The sequence below is a fragment of the Oncorhynchus mykiss genome, chromosome 8 (genome assembly GCF_013265735.2).
Source record: "Oncorhynchus mykiss isolate Arlee chromosome 8, USDA_OmykA_1.1, whole genome shotgun sequence".
NCBI classification, from domain to species: domain Eukaryota; kingdom Metazoa; phylum Chordata; class Actinopteri; order Salmoniformes; family Salmonidae; genus Oncorhynchus; species Oncorhynchus mykiss.
The window spans coordinates 78,215,189-78,238,800 of NC_048572.1; the positions used below are offsets into that span (position 1 = coordinate 78,215,189).

The window sequence follows — 23,612 nt, forward strand, 5'->3', positions numbered from 1 at the left end:
GTCCTTGTTTTTGAAAGAAACGCACATTTTCTGTCCAATTAAAATAACATCAAATTGATCAGAAATACAGTGTAGACATTGCTAATATTGTAAATGACTATTGTAGCTGGAAACGGCAGATTTATGGAATATCTACAGAGGCCCACTATCAGCAACCATCACTCCTGTGTTCCAATGGTACGTTGTGTTCGCTAATCCAAGTTTATAATTTTAAAAAGCTAATTGATCATTAGAAAACCCTTTTGCAATTATGTTAGCACAGCTGAAAACTGTTGTTCTGATTAAAGAAGCAATAAAACTGGCCTTCTTTAGACTAGTTGAGTATCTGGAGCATCAAATCAAATTTTATTTGTCAAATACAGAGAGTTAGCAGATGTTAACGCAAATGTAGCAAAATGCTTGTGCTTCTAGTTCCAACAATGCAGTAATATCTAACAGGTAATCTAACAATCCCCAACAACTTCCTAATACACACAAATCTAAAGGGGTGAAAGAGAACATGTACGTTGTTAAAATCCCCAGCTACAATAAATGCAGCCTCAGGATATATGGTTCCCAGTTTGCATATAGTCCAGTGAAGTTCCTTGTTTGCCGTCTTAGTGTGTGCTTGAGGGGGAATGTACACAGCTGTGACTATAACTGACAAGAATTCTCTTGGTAGATAAAATGGCCGGCATTTGATTGTCAGGAATTCTAGGTTGGGTGAGAAGAAGGACTTGAGTTCCTGTATGTTGTCATGATTACACCATGAGTCGTTAATCATAAAAGCATACACCTCCGCCCTTCTTCTTCCCAGAAAAGGTGTTCATCTCAGTTGGTGCGATTCATGGAGAAGCCCAGTGGCTGAATCAATTATGACAACATATCCCGAGAGAGCCATGTTTCTGTGATACAGAGAATGTTACAATCTCTGTCTCTCCGGAAGGCAACCCTTGCTCGAATTTCGTCTACTAATTCCGTCTATTGTCAAGAGACTGGACATTGGCTTGTTGTATACTCAGGAGCGGTGGGCGACGTGCACGTCTACGGAGCCTGACCAGGTGGCCGCTTCGTCTGCATCTTCTGCGGCGCCGTTGTTTTGGGTCGACTACTGGAATTAGATCCAATGTTCTGGGTGGTGGTCCGAACAAGAGGACCCGCTTCGGGAAATTCGTATTCCTGGTCATAATGTTTTTAAGTTGACGTTGCTCTTATATCCAATAGTTCTTCCCGGCTGTATGTAATAAGACTTAAGATTTCCTGGGGTAACAACGTAAAAAAATAACACATAAAACAACAATACAGCATTGTTTCCTAAGAATTCGAAGCAGTTGTGGGTTCGATTAGGCTCAAAATGTCCAGAAACAAAGACTTTCTTCTGAAACTCAGTCAGTCTATTCTTGTTCTGAGAAATGTAGGCTATTCCATGCGAGATATTGCCAAGAAACTGAAGATCTCGTACAAGCTGTGTACTTCTCCCTTCACAGAACAGCGCAAACTGACTCTAACCAGAATAGAAAGAGAAGTGTGAGGCCCCGGTGCACAACTGAGCAAGAGGACAAGTACATTAGTGTGTCTAGTTTGAGAAACAGACACCTCAAGTCTTTAACTGGCAGTTTCATTAAATAGTACCTGCAAAACACCAGTCTCAACATCAACAGTGAAGAGGCGACTCCGGGATGCTGGCCTTCTAGGCAGAATTCCTCTGTCAAATGTCTGTGTTCTTTTGCCCATCTTAATCGTTTTGCTTTATTGGCCAGTCTGGTGGTTGCTGATAATGGGCCTCTGTACGCCTATGTAGATATTGCATTTTTTTCCTTAAAAAAAAAGACGTTTCCAGCTACAATAGTCCTTTACAACATTAACAATGTCTACATTGTATTTCTGATCAATTTGATGTTATTTTAAAAATTGACAAAAAATGTGTTTCTCTCAAACAAGGACATTTCGAAGTGAAGTAGCAGTCAAGTTTGGGCACACCTACTCATTCAAGGGTTTTTCTTTATTTTGATTATTTTCTACATTGTAGAATAATAGTGAAGACAAACTATGAAATAACACATATGGAATCATGTAGTAACCAAAAAAGTTTAAAAGTGTTACACAAATATATTTGAGATTCTTCAAAGTAGCCACCCTTGGCCTTGATGACAGCTTTGCACACGCTTGGCATTCTCTCAGCCGGCTTCATGAGTTAGTCACCTGAAATGCATTTCAAGTTAATTTGTGGAATTTATTTCCTTCTTAATGCATTTGAGCCAATCAGTTGTGTTGTGACAAGGTAGGGTTATCTGTACAGATAACCCTATTTGGTAAAATACCAAGTCCATATTATGACAAGAACAGCTCAAATAAGCAAAGAGAAATGACAGTCCATCATTACTTTAAGACATGTCAGTCAATCTGTAAAATTTCAAGAACTGAAAGTTTCTTCAAGTGCAGTCGCAAAAACCATCAAGCGCTATGATGAAACTGGCACTCATGAGGACCGCCACAGGAAAGGAAGACCCAGAGTTACCTCTGCTGCAGAGGATAAGTTTATTAGAGTTAACTGCACTTCAGAAATTGCAGACAAAATAAATGTTTCAGAGTTCAAGTAACAGACATCACAACATCAACTGTTCAGCAGACTGCGTGAATCAGGCCTTCATGGTTGAATTGCTACAGAGAAACCACTACTAAAGGACACCAACAATAATAAAAAGAGACTTGCTTGGGCCAAGAAACACGAGCAGTGGACATTAGACAGGTGGAAATCTGTCCTTTGCGCTGATGAGTCCAAATTCGATTTTTGGTTCCAACTGCTGTGTTTTTGTGAAATGCAGAGTAGGTGAATGGATTATCTCTGCATATGTGGTTCCCACCGTGAAGCATGGAGGAGATGTGATGGTGTTTTGCTTGTGATACAGTCAGTGATTTAATTAGAATTCAAGGCACACTTAACCAACATGGCTACCACAGCATTCGTCAGTGATACGCCATCCCATCTGGTTTGCTCTTAGTGGGACTATCATATGTTTTTCAACAGGACAATGACCCAAAACACACCTTCAGGCTGTGTAAGGGCTATTTGTCCAAGAATGAGTGTGATGGAGTGCTGCATCGGATGACCTGGCCTCAACCCAATTGAGATTTGGGATGAGTTGGACCGCAGAGTGAAGGAAAAGCAGCCAACAAGTGCTCAGCATATGTGGGAACTCCTTCAAGACTGTTGGAAAAGCATTCATCATGAAGCTGGTTGAGAGAATGCAAGAGTTTGCAAAGCTGTCATCAAGGCAAAGGGTGCCTACTTTGAAGAATCTAAAATATATTTTGATTTGTTTAACACTTTTTTAGTTACTACATGATTCCATTTGTGTTATTTCATAGTTTTGATGTCTTCACTATTATTCTACAATGTAGAAAGAAAAAACCTTGAATGACTCGGTGTCCCCAAACTTTTGACTGGTACTGTATTTCCAAAAACTAGTCATATGCACTAGTTATGAATAGATGATACTGAGATTCAAGGTGACGCAGGAAAACGCACTCACCTACCTGGCATGGAACATTATTATCTCTCATGCAGACTTCTCCAGTGTCATCAGAAGCAAACAAATTCAATAATAATACATGTTATTTGAAGTCTCAGCCAAATATATTGCTTCAGTCCAATCACATCCAACTGTATTATAATCTCTGTCTTTTAGTTGACAGACACTTCAGTTTCATAGTACTTGGATCAGTATCCTCTCTTCACGGAAAGAGGGAGGGAGTCAGAGTAGAAGAGAAGGAGAGGAAGAGACTATTGTCGTTCCCTTTTCTTATGACGACGTTATGACTTGCAGCCTGGTGTCTCTTATGTTTGTCTAGTCCAAGTGTAACGAGTGCTACTGTAGGGGATTCGATCTAGCAACCTTTCGGTTACTGGCCTAGGATACCTGCCGCCCCAAGGTCTTGATGAGAGGTTGATTTGTTAAATCAGGTGCGTTAGTGCTGGACTGGAACAAACGTCTGCCCAATGCAACTCACCTCCCATTCAGAGACAGATCCCTCCGTATGAGGAGAAAACATACCAACTTACATAAAACGACATATTATTTGCTGTATTGTGAATAAATACCAGTGACATCACAGGGTCAAAGGTAATGAACTGGTTTGGAATGCTGCTACAAACTGATTTACAGGGTGACAATCTCCTATTGTGTGTTTAGAGAACTAATGAGAAAAGGAGTAGACTTTCACCCAAGGGTTGGTGTCTCACAGGAACAGAGGGGATGTGTAGCTGATAGTCCAGGGGTGTGTGTGTTGAGCTGATAGTTTTTAGTTTGACCCAGGGGTGGTCCCGTGAACCTCCATGGGCATCTCGTTTGGCGAAGATGTGGTTGCAGAGCTCATCCAATGGCTCAAACTGGGCCACATCCTTGATCACCTTCCTGGTCTCTTCATCTATCTCCTGTAAGGAGGGAGGAAGGAAAGTACTTGGGCCACCTGTGTGTGTACCTTGATCTCCTCCACAGAAGCCATGTTGGACAGCATGCATTCTTTCAACATAGTGATGGGGTCACTCATACAGCACACTTCCTGGATCTCCTCACAGGTACAATAGCTACAGGAAGTTACATCACACACAGGAAGAGGTGTTAAACCTGATTTGCAGGGTTCAGCTCTAGCCCCTGATCAATATATGAGAGAGAGAGTGAGACCTGGAAAGGAAGCAGTGCTGGAGTATTGAGATGCATCCTAAACCAACACTGCACTGAGGAGTGTCTAGACAGGCTAAAACAGGGAGTGAGGGAGAGTGGCAACAAGGAGTTGGGTAAGGCTAAAACAGAACAGAGTAAGGGAGGAGAGAGAGAGAAGTGAGGGAGAGGGGGGGTGGAGAGGGACCGGGAATCAGGTGATGGTCACAGGGTCAGGTGTCAGAGAACACCTCTCACCTGACCCTAGGGGTCGCTCATGCTCTGTCCATGGTAATGTTAGGTCTCCAGCTCCATGACAATAGTACCCTGCCAGAGAGGTTTCCAAACCAAGAGACTCATCAAGACAGCCAACACTGCTATATCACTGCTGAATCGCCAGATCAGGGATTTCTACTGGAGCAGCAGTTTCTCAGCATCTTCCTACATCTATGCTCTTTGGCCCTGCAGCACACCAGGAGTGATTAAGCAGGGAACAGTTGAAGCTCTGTACTGGAGTCTCTTCCATAGAGTATGTCTACGCTGGTCACATAGCCTCCCCGTCATGGAAGAGACACTGGTGTGATACTAGAAGCTGATCATCACTGCCATGGAAGAGACTGGTGTGATACTAGAAGCTGATCATCACTCTGTCAGGGAAGAGACTGGTGTGATACTAGAAGCTGATCATCACTGCCATGGAAGAGACTGGTGTGATACTAGAAGCTGATCATCACTCTGTCAGGGAAGAGACTGGTGTGATACTAGAAGCTGATCATCACTGCCATGGAAGAGACTGGTGTGATACTAGAAGCTGATCATCACTCTGTCAGGGAAGAGACTGGTGTGATACTAGAAGCTGATCATCACTGCCATGGAAGAGACTGGTGTGATACTAGAAGCTATTCATCACTGTCATGGAAGAGACTGGTGTGATACTAGAAGCTATTCATCACTCTGTCATGGAAGAGACTGGTGTGATACTAGAAGCTATTCATCACTCTGTCATGGAAGAGACTGGTGTGATACAGGCTATACAGTGTTAGTGTAACAGATGTGAAACGGCTAGCTTAGTTAGCGTGGGCGCTAAATAGCGTTTCAATCAGTGACGTCACTTGCTCTGAGACCTTGAAGTAGTAGTTCCCCTTGCTCTGCAAGGGCCGCGGCTTTTGTGGAGGGTGACTGTTGATGTGTGCAGAAGGTCCCTAGTTCGCGCCCGGGTATGGGCGAGGGGACGGTTTAAAATTATACTGTTACATTGATGCTGTTGACCCGGATTACTGGTTGCTGCGGAAAAAGGAGGAAGGTCAAAAGGGGGGTGAGTGTAACAGATGTGAAACGGCTAGCTTAAATAGCGGGCGCTAAATAGCGTTTCAATCAGTGACGTCACTTGCTCTGAGACCTTGAAGTAGTAGTTCCCCTTGCTCTGCAAGGGCCGCGGCTTTTGTGGCGCGATGGGTTTTGCTCTGCAAGGGTCTTGCTCTGCAAGGGCCGCGGCTTTTGTGGCGCGATGGGTAACGATGCTTCGAGGGTGACTGTTGATGTGTGCAGAAGGTCCCTAGTTCGCGCCCGGGTATGGGCGAGGGGACGGTCTAAATTTGTACTGTTACATTTGTTTACAAAGAATAGAGTAAACAAGCGTATAGGTGGGGTCCTGATGGGGGGTAAGACAGTTGACAAGCTAATTAAGTATTTCTAAGATACATTCTTCAAAGGGGCAATTAGCAGTTGATACATCCATTTAACTTAATGATATGTACCTATTGAGTCTTGAAGAATGTAACTTATGACTCATGAGCTTAGTTCAACTGTCCTTCCCCATTAGAACACAAAATAGAAGCTTGTTTTACTCCAATGTTTGCAAACAAAGTACATGCAAAAAATCACTGTGGTTAAAACGATATAAAGTTGATGTCATGGATGGTCAGATTTGGCTTCCATAGCTCTGTCTATGATTTTGAGAGTGGGTATATTTCTCCAGCCCCATCCCCCGGCTTTTTACGTAAACAGGGGTGGGAACATCGTTTTGTTATTGCTTCTGCTGCTGATTGCAGCTTTAGGAATCAATGTATACATACAATCATTTTCCAGTTTGGCCCTTTAAATAAACACAGTAACAGCTACACATCATCATATTATATAAAGTGATCACATACTTCACCACTGTTTTATTGTGACTCTGTAAATGAGTCAACAATAGTTGGATAGTCTGCAGACTATTTCTTAACACAAAAGTTGCAGCTTCAGGATCTGTGCCGACTTCACTGTAAAATAACATGCTGCTGAGTGAGGTATGTAAACAGGATCACTATACTATATATCAAATCACTGTCAGAATTATGCATACAACGAATGCCTTATTATTCCATAAATTTTACTTGTAGCGAATACAAAAATGACGGCACAACACGCTGATAAGTGTACAACATCCAATTAGCTACAGTTGAAACCTGTTTAAAAGTTCTAGCATACATCAGCCGACTGACTGGAGGTGGCAAGCAACTACTATAGCCTCGTGGCGTCTGTTATGCTAGCTTCAAAGCTTGTGTCTTGTAGCTATCCGATCATGTCGCCTTACAATACATAACTGGATAGGTAAACAGTATAATTGAACACGTTGAGAAGTAACAAAGATATAATAGTAGAGGTTGCTATGTGGAAGAACTTACCGACATTGTCTAAATCTAGCCCGCAGCTTTCTTTGTCAAGTTCAAGAAACAGCCAATGGTGAACATCAATTATACTTATTCGATGAGGTTTAACTGCGGTTGGCATCCAATAAATGTTGCATTACCACCACTTATTAGACTGGAGTACAACTCCCTTATGAATACAATACCTTCTAACACTACACTACAAAAACAACACCACCATACTCCACTATTTAAATATATTTAGTCGTACTTTATGCCAACAGTCTGAAATGATGGGACACCACCACTTAACACACCCTGCAACTCTTCTGATGTTAAGTCTCGCCCACCCAAATACCTCTCTGCAGCTGCCACCACAACCCCTATTTTCTGCCACTTACGTTCCATCCCTGCAGTACAGTTGATAACCATTGCTATAAATGCTAAAAATATTCCCCTTCAGTTGGTCAACTTTTACTGCTACCCGATTAATCACACTTTCAATTGCGCTCTTTTCGTGAGAGCAAAACTATTCACAATCCTTGCCCCCATTCGTTTAAAACGCGGAGCGCCTTCTCCATCAGACAAACATAAACAAACAACTATCACATGACTACTTCTGGTTACCCTCACCAATTCCACAGCAACCAACTCCGTTTTCACCCACCCTGAAACCACAAATGATCAGCCAAAGGGCAAGGGTCCACTTTTTCCAAAAACGTCACTCCTACTGTCACAGACTCACTCATCTGTCCTCTTTCTCCGTGAGCATCAATGGGTATAACTTGATATCAAGAAACGCCCATACCAGAAAACGCCCAGAATTGCGGTCTGCAATTACACCCTTCTCGTCCTTCCCGCTTTTTAGCTAGCCTATGGCAGAGAGGAAGAGAGGCTCAACTCGGTTTAAAATCTGCCTTCATCCAGCAGGTGGTGTATTTTCGTTGTTTCGCACACTAAGCAATACGTTTTTGTATGGAGGTCAATGAGTGTCGAATTTGGACAACAGAAAATAATGCCTTATTTGTTACGTGAGGTTTTATCGAATAAAAGTGTCGTAATGCTTAAGTTGTTACGAGTGTACTGATATAAGTAGGACACGTGACATCCCGGGAACTTTGAGAAAAAAAACACTTTCTATCGGTGTCTCGAGATGGCTATGCATATTCATGGCATGAGGCAGTAGTGAAAAAATTAACCAAGTGTCATACACTCAAACATAATTTACAAACAAAGCATTTGTGTTTAGTGAGTCCGCCAGATCAGAGGCAGTAGGGATGACCGTTGTTGTCTTGATACATTTGTGAATTAAATGGCAGCATTCGCGCGAAACACCGCAATTTAACCATGGCAAAGCGACTGGAATTATGGCAGAAGATAAACAGTGTAGTTATTCACTCCGCAAGATATCAAACAAACGGCAGTATAGAGATAAAGTGGAGTTGCAATTCAATGGCACAGACACGAGACGTATAGGCAGGGACTACAGAAGGAAAACCACGTGTTCCGAGACCGAAGTCTTGCTTCAGGACGGGCTAAACACATTCTTCTTACACTTTCACTACTGCCTCATGCCATTTTTTCACTACTGCCTCATGCCATGAATATGCATAGCCATATGCAGTGCCACCGACGCGGCCCGCTACCAACAACTGTGGGCTCTCCTTCTCCGTGGCCGAAGTGAGTAAAACATTGAAACATGTTAACCCTAGCAAGGCTGCTGGCCCACACGGTATCCCTAGCCACGCTAGGGAGAGCATATTCAATCGCTCCCTATCCCAGTCTGCTGTCCCCACATGCTTCAAGATGGTCACCATAGTTCCTGTACCCATGAAGGCAAAGGTAACTTAACAACTAGTGTAACAGTATAACTTTAGACCGTCCCCTCGCCCATACCCGGGCGCGAATCAGGGACCCTCTGCACACATCAACAACAGTCACCCACGAAGCATCATTACCCATCGCTCCACAAAAGCCGCAAGGGGAACCACTACGTCACCGAGCGCACCACCGCTAACTAGCTAGCTATTTTACATCCGTTACACTAGCATTCACTTCAGTCATCATGAAGTGCTACGCGAGACTAGTCAAGGAACATATCCCCTCTACCTTACCTGCCACCCTAGACCCACTTCAATTTGCTTACTGCCCTATCCCATCTGGACAAGAGGAATACCTATGTAAGAATGCTGTTTATTGACTGTAGCTCAGCATTCAACACCATAGTACCCTCCAAGCTCATTAAGCTCAAGGCCCTGGGTCTGAACCCCACCCTGTGCAACTGGGTCCTGGACTTCCTGACGGGCCACCCCCAGGTGGTGAAGGTAAGAAACATCACCTCCACTACGCTGATCCTCAACACTGGGGCCCCACAAGGGTGCGTTCTCAGCCCCCTCCAGTACTCCCTGTTCACCCATAACTGTGTGGCCATGCACACCTCCAACTCAATCATCAAGTTTCCAGACGACACAACAGTAGTTGACTTGATTACCAACAATGACGAGACGGCCTACAGGGAGGTGTTGAGGGCTCTGGGAGTGTGGTGCCTGGAAAACAACCTCTCACACAATGTCAACAAAAAAGAGATGATCGTGCGTCACCTGAGTGGGTTGAGTCACTGATGTGATCATCCTGTCTGGGTTGGCGCCCAGATATCACTCTAGTGGTGTGGGGCCTGTGCTTTGGCAAAGTGGGTGGGGTTATATCCTTCCTGTTTGGCCCTGTCCGGGGGTGTCCTCGGATGGGGCCACTATGTCTCCTGACCCCTCCTGTCTCAGCCTCCAGTATTTATGCTGCAGTAGTTTGTGTCGGGGGCTAGGGTCAGTTTGTTATATCTGGAGTACTTCTCCTGTCCTATTCGGTGTCCTGTGTGAATTTAAGTGTGCTCTCTCTAATTCTCTCTTTCTCTCTTTCTTTCTCTCTCTCGGAGGACCTGAGCCCTAGGACCATGCCTCAGGACTACCTGACATGATGACTCCTTGCTGTCCCCAGTCCACCTGGCCGTGCTGCTGCTCCAGTTTCAACTGTTCTGCCTTATTATTATTGGACCATGCTGGTCATTTATGAACATTTGAACATCTTGGCCATGTTCTGTTATAATCTCCACCCGGCACAGCCAGAAGAGGACTGGCCACCCCACATAGCCTGGTTCCTCTCTATGTTTCTTCCTAGGTTTTGCCTTTCTAGGGAGTTTTTCCAAGCCACCGTGCTTCTAAACCTGCATTGCTTGCTGTTTGGGGTTTTAGGCTGGGTTTCTGTACAGCACTTTGAGATATCAGCTGATGTACGAAGGGCTATATAAATACATTTGATTTGATCGTGGACTTCAGGAAACAGCAGAGGGGGCACCTCCCTATCAACATCGATGGGACCGCAGTGGAGAAGGTGGAAAGCCTCAAGTTCCTTGGCATACACATAATTTACAAAGTGAAATGGACCACCTACACAGTGTGGTGAAGAAGGGGCAACAGAGCCTCTTCAACCTCAGGAGGCTAAAGAAATTTGGCTTGTCACCTAAAACCCTCACACATTTTTAGATAAACAATTGAAAGCATCCTGTCGGGCTGTATCACCGCCTGGTACGGCAACTGCACTGCCTGCAACCGCAAGGCTCTCCAGAAGGTGGTGCGGTCTGCCCAACGCATTACCGGGGGCAAACTACCCGCCCTCCAGGACACCTACAGCACCTGATGTCACAGGAAGGCCAAAAATATCAAGGACATCAACCACCTGAGCCACTGCCTGTTAACCCCACTATCATCCAGAAGGTGAGGTCAGTACAGGTGCATCAGAGCTGAGTCTGAAAAACAGCTTATGTAAAGGCCATCAGACTGTTAAACAGCCATCACTAGCACATTAGAGGCTGCTGCCTATAGGCTTAGACTAGGAATCGCTGGCCACTTTAAGGAATGGAACACTAGTCACTGATAATATTTTTACTCATCTGGCATTACTCATATGTATATACTATTCTACAGTTTCTCATTCACTCTATGTTTACATACAGTGGGGTAAAAAAGTATTTAGTCAGCCACTAATTGTGCAAGTTCTCCCACTTAAAAAGATGAGAGGCCTGTAATTTTCACCATAGGTACTATGAGACAAAATGAGGAAAAAAATCCAGAAAATCACATTGTAGGATCTTTAATGAATTTATTTGCAAATTATGGTGGAAAATAAGTATTTGGTCACCTTCAAACAAGCAAGATTTCTGGCTCTCACAGACCTGTAACTTCTTCTTAAAGAAGCTCCTCTGTCCTCTACTCGTTATCTGTATTAATGGCACCTGTTTGAACTTGTTATCAGTATAAAAGACACCTGTCCACAACCTCAAACAGTCACACTCCAAACTCCACTATGGCCAAGACCAAAGAGCTGTCAAAGGACACCAGAAACAAAATTGTAGACCTGCACCAGGCTGGGAAGACTGAATCTGCAATAGGTAAGCAGCTTGGTTTGAAGAAATCAACTGTGGGAGAAATTATTAGGAAATGGAAGACATACAAGACCACTGATAATCTCCCTCGATCTGGGGCTCCATGCAAGATCTCACCTCGTGGGGTCAAAATGATCACAAGAACGGTGAGCAAAAATCCCAGAACCACACGGGGGGACCTAGTGAATGACCTGCAGAGAGCTGGGACCAAAGTAACAAAGCCTACCATCAGTAACACACTACGCCGCCAGGTTTGCTAGAGAGCATTTGGATGATCCAGAAGAAGATTGGGAGAATGTCATATGGTCAGATGAAACCAAAATATAACTTTTTGGTAAAAACTCAACTCGTCGTGTTTGGAGGACAAAGAATGCTGAGTTGCATCCAAAGAACACCATACCTACTGTGACGCATGGGGGTGGAAACATCATGCTTTGGGGCTGTTTTTCTGCAAAGGGACCAGGACAACTGATCCGTGTAAAGGAAAGAATGAATGGGGCCATGTATCGTGAGATTTTGAGTGAAAACCTCCTTCCATCAGCAAGGGCATTGAAGATGAAACGTGGCTGGGTCTTTCAGCATGACAATGATCCCAAACACACCGCCCGGGCAACGAAGGAGTGGCTTCGTAAGAAGCATTTCAAGGTCCTGGAGTGGCCTAGCCAGATCTCAACCCCATAGAAAAGTTGAAAGTCTGTGTTGCCCAGCAACAGCCCCAAAACATCACTGCTCTAGAGGAGATCTGCATGGAGGAATGGGCCAAAATACCAGCAACAGTGTGTGAAAACCTTGTGAAGACTTCCAGAAAGCGTTTGAACTCTGTCATTGCCAACAAAGGGTATATAACAAAGTATTGAGAAACTTTTGTTATTGACCAAATACTTATTTTCCACCATCATTTGCAAATAAATTCATAAAAAATCCTACAATGTGATTTTCTGGATTTTTTTTTCCCTCATTTTGTCTGTCATAGTTGAAGTGATGATGAAATGATGAATGATGAATGATGAAAATTACAGGCCTCTCTCATTTTTTTAAGTGGGAGAACTTGCACAATTGGTGGATGACTAAATACTTTTTTGCCCCACTGTATCTTGCATTACTCATCTCATATGTATATACTGTTTCCTATACTATTCTGCTGTATCTTAGCCGTTCCGCTCTGACATCGCTCGTCCATATTTATAATAGTCTTTATTCATTCCTACTTAGATTTGTGTGTATTGGATGTTGTGTAATTTGTTTGATATTACTTATTAGACATTACTGCACTGTCAGAGCTAGAAGCACAAGCATTTCGCTACACCCGCAATAACATCTGCTAATCACGTGTGTGACCAATACAATTTGATTTGGAATTAGACTAACTTCCCGACCAGCTAAGCATTCAAAATGTAACGAGTACTTTTGGGTGTCGGGGAAAATGTATAGATAAAAAATACATTAGAGGCCTCCTGAGTGGTGCAAGACACTGCATCACAGTGCTAGCTGTTGCATTAGAGATTCTGGGCTTGAATCCAGGCTCTGTCGCAGCCGGCCGCAACCGGGAGACCCACGGGGCGGTGCACAATTGGCCCAGCGTCATCCGGGTTAGGGGAGGGTTTGGCTGGCAGGGATGTCCTTGTCTCAGCGTGCACTAGCGACTCCTGTGGCTGGCCGGGTGCAGTGCACACTGACACGGTCACCAGGTGTACGGTGTTTCCTCCGACACATTGGTGCGGCTGGCTTCCGGGTTAAGTGGGCATTGTGTCAAGAAGCAGTGTGGCTTGGTTGGGTTGTGTTTCGGAGGACGCACAGATCTCGACCTTTGCCTCTCCCGAGTCCGTACGGGAGTTGCAGCAATGAGACCAGACTAACTACCAATTGGAAACCATGAAATTGGGGAGAAAAGGGGGTCAATTAAAAAGTACATTATTTTCCTTCAGGGATGTAGTGAAGCAAAAGTTATCAAAAATATAAATAGTCAAGTACAGATACCACAAGCTACTTAATTAGCATTTTCAAGTGTTTATACTGAAGTACTTAACACCATTGGCATGAGGCTAGTAGCACAGCATCTCTCTTTCCATTGAATACAGGTGGGTCAAGTCAACAACCCCCAAATATTCAAAAAAGGATTACAATAATGAGATGTATCCACCAATCCAAAAGAAGCATAGGCGGGAGCTAGACAGTCCTCCATGCAGCTATGTGGACGACTCCCATTGTTAGGGCGGAGAGACATGCATCATGTCAGTACATCCATAATCTTTGCCTATGGTGTTTAGATACTCGTAAAGTCACTCCGCCAAGCTACACCACTTACTGTGGACAGCAATTAATCCACTAGTTCCAACTGCAGTTCAGTCGACGAGATTTAATGAAGTCTTGTGATCAGTTGAGTTTTTTTAAATGTTGTAATCTACCTTTGTTTAGCTGTGTGTTTATACATCATTTTTTAGATTTTTCACAATAAACAAATCAGACCAAACTAGATTTACAAAAACATGAACGTTTTCCAGAAAACAATCAGGCACCCCGTTAGAAAACCAAAAAGGTTACATTACTCGTTTTATTATGTTTTTCCCCATTATCATCACAAGATTGTAGATAGATTTCAAATGGCTAGGGAAAAACACCAGACACAATTTTGTACACTTAATTTGATTAAAACAACCATGATCATTAAGAAGTTGGACAAAGGAGGTCCAAGAAAACAAGCCGAGTACCAAAAAGGTTGTGCATTGAACCAAACTACATTGTTGTCATGCCAACAGTTTAGAAGCAGAAACAGACTACCAGTAGTAGCCAGGCTACACTGAAACGATAATGGTTAATACAATGAACCGAGAGCAAAGGGAAAAACAGAGACTATGATTTTAGCTTCATAGCCCTCGCTCTGGAAAAATCAAACAACGTTAAAACCAGTGCGAAACAATTAAGTTAACTGACCCTGAAAAGTAGAATTTCACTCTAAGCTTTAAAATGACAACAGAATTCAATCAAACAAAAAGGGAATAAACATTATGTTAATGACTCAATACATGCATTTCTATTTCCTCCATGTCATTCCATTGGCTGAGCAATTACCAAAAAAGACTAAATGCACAACACTGTTACTTCAAAATCAGGATGAAAAGTCCATTTAAAATGATTGAAAAAGGTGAAAGCGCAATGTTCCTCTTCTCTTTGTCCTGGGGTGGAGTTGAATCATGGTGCCTGATGGTCTGTTCACACTCTCTCCATCGCTCTCGGCCTGTCTGACAGCACAGATTGACCTACAGGCAAAAAGATTGGGTGGATGTCACAGTCTCCACTTAATACTTTCAAGGACTTTCCAAATCAACCCGACACGGAGGATCTGAGATGAAAATTCAACATTTAAATCCAAAGGGCAAGGGAGAGTTATCATCCTATAGGGAGACGACACTATTGTCCTTCTCTCAAGAAGCTGGCTCATGTGCAAACCCCTAGTTGGCTTCAATAACACCACTGCCAGCAATGTTGTGATTGAAGACAACAGCCAGGGCCTAAAGCAGCAATTAGCCCTTGACCATGGACCAGTTCCATTACATCACACATATGAGTCATTGGACGAAGGCGTCTTCTGTAGGGGGGAGTTTTGTTAAGAGCCGCGATGCTCGGTCTGAACATTAACACGCATCATTTGCGGTACGGTTTTGGAATCATAAGGACCTTATCATAGAAATCATAAAAACATTCAATACAAATTGATACACACCTTTAGGGTTCCCACATGGCCATATTTCAACACTTGTTTAAGGAAAAAAAGATGAGTGGACTACCTGTGCTAATTAGCCATCTGCGTCACCAAACACCAATGTGTAAACGTAACAAATGTGTTGTTACTGGAAAAAAATACTGTCAGCTGCAACTGTTTTAAAACCGGTTAGAAGAGGAAGTGTGTATTTAGCATTTGTGATATTTTGATGTGATATGGAGGGATTTATGTTTCTTGAACCGTAATGCAAGAGATTCGATTCACATTTAGATGAAGTATTTTGTCTGTTTTGGCTTCAAGCCAATTATCCCTTTAAACAGAACATGTAAGGTCCCTGACTAAGGAATAACTTTAGGCTCATTTAGTCCAATATTGGGCTAATAAGCAGTTGAAACAATAAGGGAGTTTGATTTAGATCCCTGGGCTATGGCCTGTGACGTGAATGGGACAAACAAAAGTGAGAGGGGTGCCCTTCTCAAATCAAACAGTAATCTGCTGCCCTCAGTCATGTTGTCATCAAGGAAAACATCACTTTTCCATAAAATAGATACAAACTATTTCAACTAAATTTCAAACTAGTATTCATTGGGAAGGCAGATAAAGCCTTATCAAAATCAATCACTTTTGCATGCGAAACAACAGAATCCTACTCATTACTCCACATGTTTAACCTACGTGTCGTAGGCACCCGTCAGGCAAAGCGGGGCACCTGGCTCACACATGGGAGGCAGCCCGGTCCCAAAACCAATGCAATCAACGCTAACCCGGTTCATCCGGGGTATTAATCGAATCCACTCAACAACAAAGCGTACTCCTGGCGCGTTTCAGTAAAAAGCTGAATGGATGGGGCTGTAGAAATGTAACCACTCAAATTTATGGAGTTATAAATGCAAGGCTTGACAATCCAATGATATAAAAATTATAGTTCTACCCATGTTGAGGCTATATATTGTTTACAAACATTGGAGTAAAACAAGCTTATATTTTGGGTTCTGATGGGGTATGACAGTTAACTAAACTCACGAGGCATTTATAAGTTACATTTGGGAATGGCACGTAAAATGTTGCTAAGGACAACAAAGGAGCCTGATTGGCTGACTGTCCTTTGTTGTTCAAAGTAAAGATCTACGAGCGATTCCAAAATGACTGCTGTGGCTTCTGCTACCTAGCATGACAAAAAGGCTGTTTAAAAACTAGCAATACTTCAAATCTTCTCTATTTGTCAGTAGGGATAATTAGGAGTACAGCGACATCTTCCATCCCTAAATTGAGGTTCATTTTCAAGCCATATCCCGCGGGGTGGGTATGATTTGTGGAACGTTCCAAAAGGAATCTGTTCCAAAAACTTCGTAAAGTACAAGGTTGCCAACAAATGCTTAAAAAGTTGCATAATCAATTCACCTAGCTAAATAGCTGTCGAATAGGCATCTACTCACCACATAGCTTATTCTTAATGCTTGTCCAGACATTTTTTGGAATAAACATGGCGAGTGAAACAAATAGCCCACACCCTACCTAGTATCTTATTCTGCCGCTATAAAACTTTGTATGCGTCATTTGTTGGCAACCTTGTTATTTACAGATTCCTGTTGGAACGTTCCACAAATTATATCTACCCTATCCCGCGCAGGCAGCCAAGCATTCCGTCCTATAGGGAGATATACTGACTGTGACATACTGGTCGGAACTATTCTAGCTAGGTTTGACAATCTGTCGCAGAGACACCCTGTAAAAACAGGCAGGGGTGGACTGGGACCAGAAATCAGCCCTCGCATTCCTTCGAGACCTCACACTGGACTACCCCCCCCCCCTCTTTGTAGAGAGCATACCCTTACTGTGATGCTATGTGCACATTTACTCACCTTCAGCCACAGAAACGCCTCTAGTCATCGTTCTTGAATTTGCCGCTGACGTACGGTACATAATCCAAGATCAAGCGCCAGTCAGTGAAGTGTACCAATGCCACCCCTCCAACTGAACCCCACACCGCCAACGTTGGAACCCTGCGTTGGGAGTAAAATTGAATAGGTACTTTACAATCGAGCTAGGGGATACCTAGTAAGTTGCACAACTCTATGCATTTAACACAACTCCTGTGAATCAAATAGGTGCGTAGGCTATCTTAATTGACGTCTTCGTCGCCGGGGAAACAGTACTTGCCTTGCTCAGGGCAGAACGTCGGATTGCGGTTACTGTCCCGACGCTCATACTGACGGCTACCTGCCGCCCCCTAGCGCTAGTTTCAGAATTAGGTAACGTTACTTAGCTAACTAGTTCTCCAATTGATCAAAGTCAGGTCGGTGTTTCTGGTTCACGGCATTGGCAACCTTCTACGGGTCAATGTTGCCGTTATTAACTAGCTTTGCTACCAAGCAAGGCACGCAGTAGCCAGTATGCTAGCTAGCTAACGTTTCCGGACATGACCTCAGCTAGCTAAGGGTAAAACAGACAAGTCAGAATAAGACATTGCATTGGAAATGTATTTGATCAAATATCAATAGCAAGATGTCAGTAAACATACGACATTATCTTACCATGTTCTCGCGATGGAAAAGTATTTCTGTCCGATCAATTTACCAAGCATGTTGGAGCTGGATGTTGTTGCTAACCACCAAGGGGAAAACTCTGAGCGCATGCCCATTCGATAAAGGATCCTACGCCACTTCCGTTTATTCCGGCGTTATGATACTGATGTTTGGCCGTCACACTGTTTAGATTCTATATCACTGATAGAGTGAACATTATTAATTGAGTTTAAAATATATATATGTGGATTCCTGACAGTACGTAGAGCTATACAATTTTCTGTAAAAATTGCTACAGTATTTAGCGATTAATTGTTGGTCATCTGTAATAACACCATCAATGTTTTACTTATGGACAGTGTTATTTTTAGAGTGAAATTTCTCAAGTCTAAAGAAATAGGATGAATTATGTTCTCCCTCCTCAATCCATTTTTTCCCGAGATCTAATAAAGGCTCCTTCTGCTTTTAATATATATATATATATATATATATATTATCCAGTTTATTTTGTAACTCAATTAGTTCCATCTTCTCCTCCCCCCCAGGAGAAAGGGAAGTTATCTTAATGATCACCTTTTCCTCCTCAGCTCTTCTGGTCTTAGCAAGATTACTACCATATTTTCTAAGGTATTTGGACACCTCAAATTTAAAGAGCTCCCAGTTCTTGCAATGAGATATTTCTTCACAAGCCCTTTCCCAAAAGTGTGAGAGCAGATCTTTAACCTCAAATTGAACTATATAATTATTTAATAATGAGCTATTTAGCTTCCAGTAGGATGCTCTACCAAGGTTAGTATCAGGGGTAAATATTTTGATATCAATGTAAATGGCCCTATGGTCTGTGAGGGGAGTAGTATAAATATGGATATAATTTGGATATAAGCCAAAAATCTATTCTGGAATGTCTGGAACCTGTTTTGTTACTCCAAGTGAATGATCTGTCAGTAAGATCAAACTTTTCCATAAAAAGTATTAAACCCAAATTCTGATTGGTTGGCCTACCTGGAGGCCATCTATCAGTTGAATTATCTATAGTAATGTTAAAGTCCCCTCCTATCAATAATAACGAATTGGAAAATTTAGATAACCAATGAAGTATATGTTTCTCTATAGATTCAAGCAACTCATCATTCTCATGTTTGGTGTTGTACCCGTAGAAGTTTACAGTAATGAGCGTAATGTCATTGTAACTGATCATTCTCATGTTTGGTGTTGTACCCGTAGAAGTTGACAGTAATGAGCGTAATGTCATTGTAACTCATCATTCTCATGTTTGGTGTTGTACCTGTAGAAGTTTACAGTAATGAGCGTAATGTCATTGTAACTGATCATTCTCATGTTTGGTGTTGTACCTGTAGAAGTTTACAGTAATGAGTGTAATGTCATTGTAACTGATCATTCTCATGTTTGGTATTGTACCCGTAGAAGTTTACAGTAATGATCGTAATGTCATTGTAACTGATCATTCTCATGTTTGGTGTTGTACCTGTAGAAGTTTACAGTAATGAGTGTAATGTCATTGTAACTGATCATTCTCATGTTTGGTGTTGTACCCGTAGGAGTTTACAGTAATGAGTGTAATGTCATTGTAACTCATCATTCTCATGTTTGGTGTTGTGCCCGTAGAAGTTTACAGTAATGAGTGTAATGTCATTGTAACTCATCATTCTCATGTTTGGTGTTGTACCCGTAGAAGTTTACAGTAATGAGTGTAATGTCATTGTAACTGATCATTCTCATGTTTGGTGTTGTGCCCGTAGAAGTTTACAGTAATGAGCGTAATGTCATTGTAACTAATCACAAGACAAATAAAGTGACCAAAGGGGTCACATTCTGAGTGTAGAATATTACCACCAAAGGTATTTTTTATTGTAGTGACACAAGCGGAGCGTTCAGATCCATGGGAAAGCCAAATATCGTTGCCCCACTGTGACCTCCAGAAGTTGGCATCAGCCGATATTGAGTGAGACTCTTGAAAAAAGCAAAAATCTGTTCGAAATTGTTTAGCAAATAAAAATAAGGCCTTGTGCTTCACATTGTTTTGTAACCCCCTAGCATTAAGAGAAACTATAGACAAAGACAAAACAACAAAGATTATATAAAAGTATGAACTGTAGTAGGATGAGTCAAAGACGTAGGAGCAGTGAACGTAAAGGATAAGGAACCGAGATCTGCACCATTTAAGGCAATTTAAAGTGAAAATAGCTTATTCCATAACCTTTGAGCTAGATGTTATCCGGCTTTGAAATTCAACTCAACTGAAAATTATTTTCAAGACCAAACCGAGGGTTCTTGTAGTAAGAGAGACTAAAAACCCTATTTAGTGTAATCAGGAACTATTCTGAGCAATAAAATACGAAATAATAATTTAAATAAAAGGGTACCTACTATTTTAAGTGCATACGAAAACTGATCATAAAGAAATAGAATAAAAAATGTTTTACATATAAGACCTTTTTTTGGAAATAAGTATTAATAACTAAATAGAACAATAACCGTGTAAAGTCAGAGCAGACCTGCATGCCCTTTAAAACAGTATCTTAGTTACTGTATACCCAACCCATCAAAGTTGAAGAGATTATAGAGTCTATCAAACATCTAAAGAACAATAAATCACCAGGTGTTGATGGAATTACATCAGAATTTTACAAATTATTTTCTGAACAAGTAGCTCCCTTCCTATTTGAACTCTTTTTTAGAGAGTATTAAAAACAATGTTCTCCCTCCTACAATGAGTCAGGGGTTAATAACACTGATACCTAAGCCTAAAAAAGAAGTGCTGCTCATCGATAACTGGCGTCCAATTTGTCTTCTTAATAATGGCTATAAGATATTAGCCTTACTACTTGCAAAAATGGATGCAATCATTGATGAAACACAGTCTGGCTTCATGAGGAACAGACATATTTCTAACAATGTCAGACTAGTATTAGACATACTTGACTACTCAGACCTAATAACCGAGGATAGCTTCATATTATTTTTAGATTTTTATAAAGCATTTGACACAGTAGAGCATCAGTTTCTCTTCCACTCCCTTGAGAGACTTGGCTTTGGGTATTTTTTCTGTAAGGCTATTAAGACTCTCTATACAAATGGTAACAGCTCTATCAAATTGAAATATGGCACCTCACCTAGATTTGAGTTAAAGAGAGGAATTAGGCAAGGTTGTCCTATCTCTCCATACCTGTTTTTATTAATGCAAATTCTTTAAATAATAGCTGGTAAAGAAATTATTATAAGCCAGCTGGCTGATGATACTACACTTTTTCTGAAAGACGCTAACCAAATTCCCATATCGATCAATGTGATACAATCCTTTTACAAAGCGTCTGGTCTATATCTTAACATTAAGAAATGTGAACTCATAGCTGTCAAAGATTGTGTGACACCTTCATATTATGGTATTCCAGTAAAAGAAGAACTTACATATTTAGGCATAACCATTACAAAGGATCAGAAGTCTAGAGGCTTACTAAATTTTAACCCTCTTATTAAAAAAACCCAGAAGAAGCTAAATCAATGGCTACAGAGGGACTTATCTTTAAAAGGTAGAGTCCTAATAACCAAGGCTGAAGGTATCTCTAGACTAACATATGGCGCTCTATCTTTATATCGTGACGGTAAAATAAACAAGGAGATAGACCAGATGCTTTTCAACTTTCTGTGGAGAAACCGTATCCGTTACATTAGGAAAACTGTTGAAATGGACTTCTGGACTTTACTACTTTAAATAATACTTTTAAGATCAATTGGATAAAACAAGACCCACTTCCATCTGGAATTGTATTCCTCATCATGTCTTCTCTACTTTTGGTGGCCTTATTAACTTCATGTTGTTTTGCAATTATAATATTGACAAAGTTCCAGTGAAACTTTCTGCTTTTCATCGGCAGGTTTTCTTGTCATGGTCCTTCATTTATAAACACAATTTTTCTCCACACAGATATTATATATGGAATAATCGGGATATATTGTATAAAAATACTTTTGTTTTCAGAATATTGGTTCCGAAATAATATCCTATTGGTGAGCCAACTGGTAAATGCAGAGGGTCTTTTACTCAGTTATAAGGAATTCTTATCCCTTTACAAGGTCCCTGTAACACCTAAAGATTTTGCAATTGTTTTAGATGCCATTCCCTCAGATGTTGCTCTGTTATTCAGCAACGTGTCAAGACCTGACCCTCAGAGCCTACCTTCTACTGACCCTGTTTACTCATCAGTAGGAAAGATTTGTTCCTCTTTTGGTCCATTCTTCAACAGAGCGATACGAACCTTGTTTCAGCAGGATGTTGTATGTCATGCCTTTGTAACGGATGTGAAACGGCTAGCTAGTTAGCGGTGGTGCGCGCTAAATAGCGTTTCAATCGGTGACGTCACTTGCTCTGAGACCTTAAAGTAGTGGTTACACTTGCTCTGCAAGGGCCGCGGCTTTTGTGGAGCGATGGGTAACGATGCTTCGTGGGTGACTGTTGTTGTGTGCAGAGGGTCCCTGGTTCGAGCCCGGGTATGGGCGAGGGGACAGTTTAAAGTTATGTTACACCTTATTGGAATGGACTTAATGATATCTGTTGGAAAAAAGTTTGGATGTTGCCACACACATACCTACTTGTTAACAAAATGAAGGAAGTTTCCTTTAAAATGATTCATAAATATTATCCTGCCAACCACTATATGAAGACTCAAACTCAAATTGCTCCTTTTGTAATGACCACTCATTGTATTCATGTAAGAAAACTGTGGCAAGACATTAGTAGACTTATAATTGAACACATTTATGAAGATTTTACACTATTTCGGAGAGATGTACTGCTTAGATTCTTTACATACGATAGAAATAAGCTGAAACATTTATGTAATTAATTTCATTATTCCTTTGGCCAAATTTCATATACACAACTGTACATTTACAAACTAAAAACACATTCTTACCCTAAAAAAGAAAGTGAACTGTATATTAAGACAATTAAATACTCTAACAAAAAAGCTGTTAGAATTAAGTGTATGTATGACCCTTAAGGTCCTTGTGTAATTGTAATGTGATATTGTACCCCCTAGCTCGATTGTCCATTGTATATAATCTATATATACTTGTGTTCCCTCATGTACTTTCTGTATTGATTTGTTAATAATAAAAATAAATAAAAGATACTTATGTTAGTCAAGACTGATGATTTTTACCATTGTGGCTACTACAGCGCCATCTAGCAGTTGCGTCGGGGATAAATTTACAGTTTAAGAAATTTAGCAAAATAAACTAATTTAGTTAACCTGTCTCCTAACCTGCAAAATCAGTTCCCCTAACCTGCCACGATAATTCTCATTACCTGCTACTTAAACTAAACCCCAGTGCTGACAATCAGTATCACCACACTGAAATCTGTGGACTGGAAATAAATTCAAATCTAGGATTAGTCAAGTATTTAATTATCTTTGGAGTCTCAATAATATAGCTTCAGCATAGTTATAGTTGATGGAAATTTAATAAACAACTCCAGTAGCCTTCTTTCATATCCATCTTTAGACTGCAATGGAGTGCTTATATCCATGTAAATGATCCTTAAAACAATGCCAGATGAGATCCCTAATACTAGGCGAGTTGAAATAGAACAGGTGTATTCATAACGCAGATTGTTGCAAAACATTTAAAATGGAAGCA

At 41.4% G+C, this 23,612-nt stretch overlaps 1 protein-coding gene across 1 annotated transcript; it reads right to left on the reverse strand.

Moving 5' to 3' along the window:
- Positions 1-14,225: 14,225 nt before the first annotated feature.
- Positions 14,226-18,116, reverse strand: LOC110530694 (cytochrome b-c1 complex subunit 10). Its single transcript, XM_021613936.2, has 3 exons — positions 17,961-18,116; positions 17,289-17,429; positions 14,226-14,962 (listed from the first exon to the last, which is right to left on the reverse strand). Exons 1-2 carry the CDS (start codon positions 18,065-18,067, stop codon positions 17,309-17,311), a joined length of 228 nt encoding a protein of 75 aa, XP_021469611.1. The 5' UTR covers positions 18,068-18,116; the 3' UTR covers positions 14,226-14,962; positions 17,289-17,308.
- Positions 18,117-23,612: the final 5,496 nt, after the last annotated feature.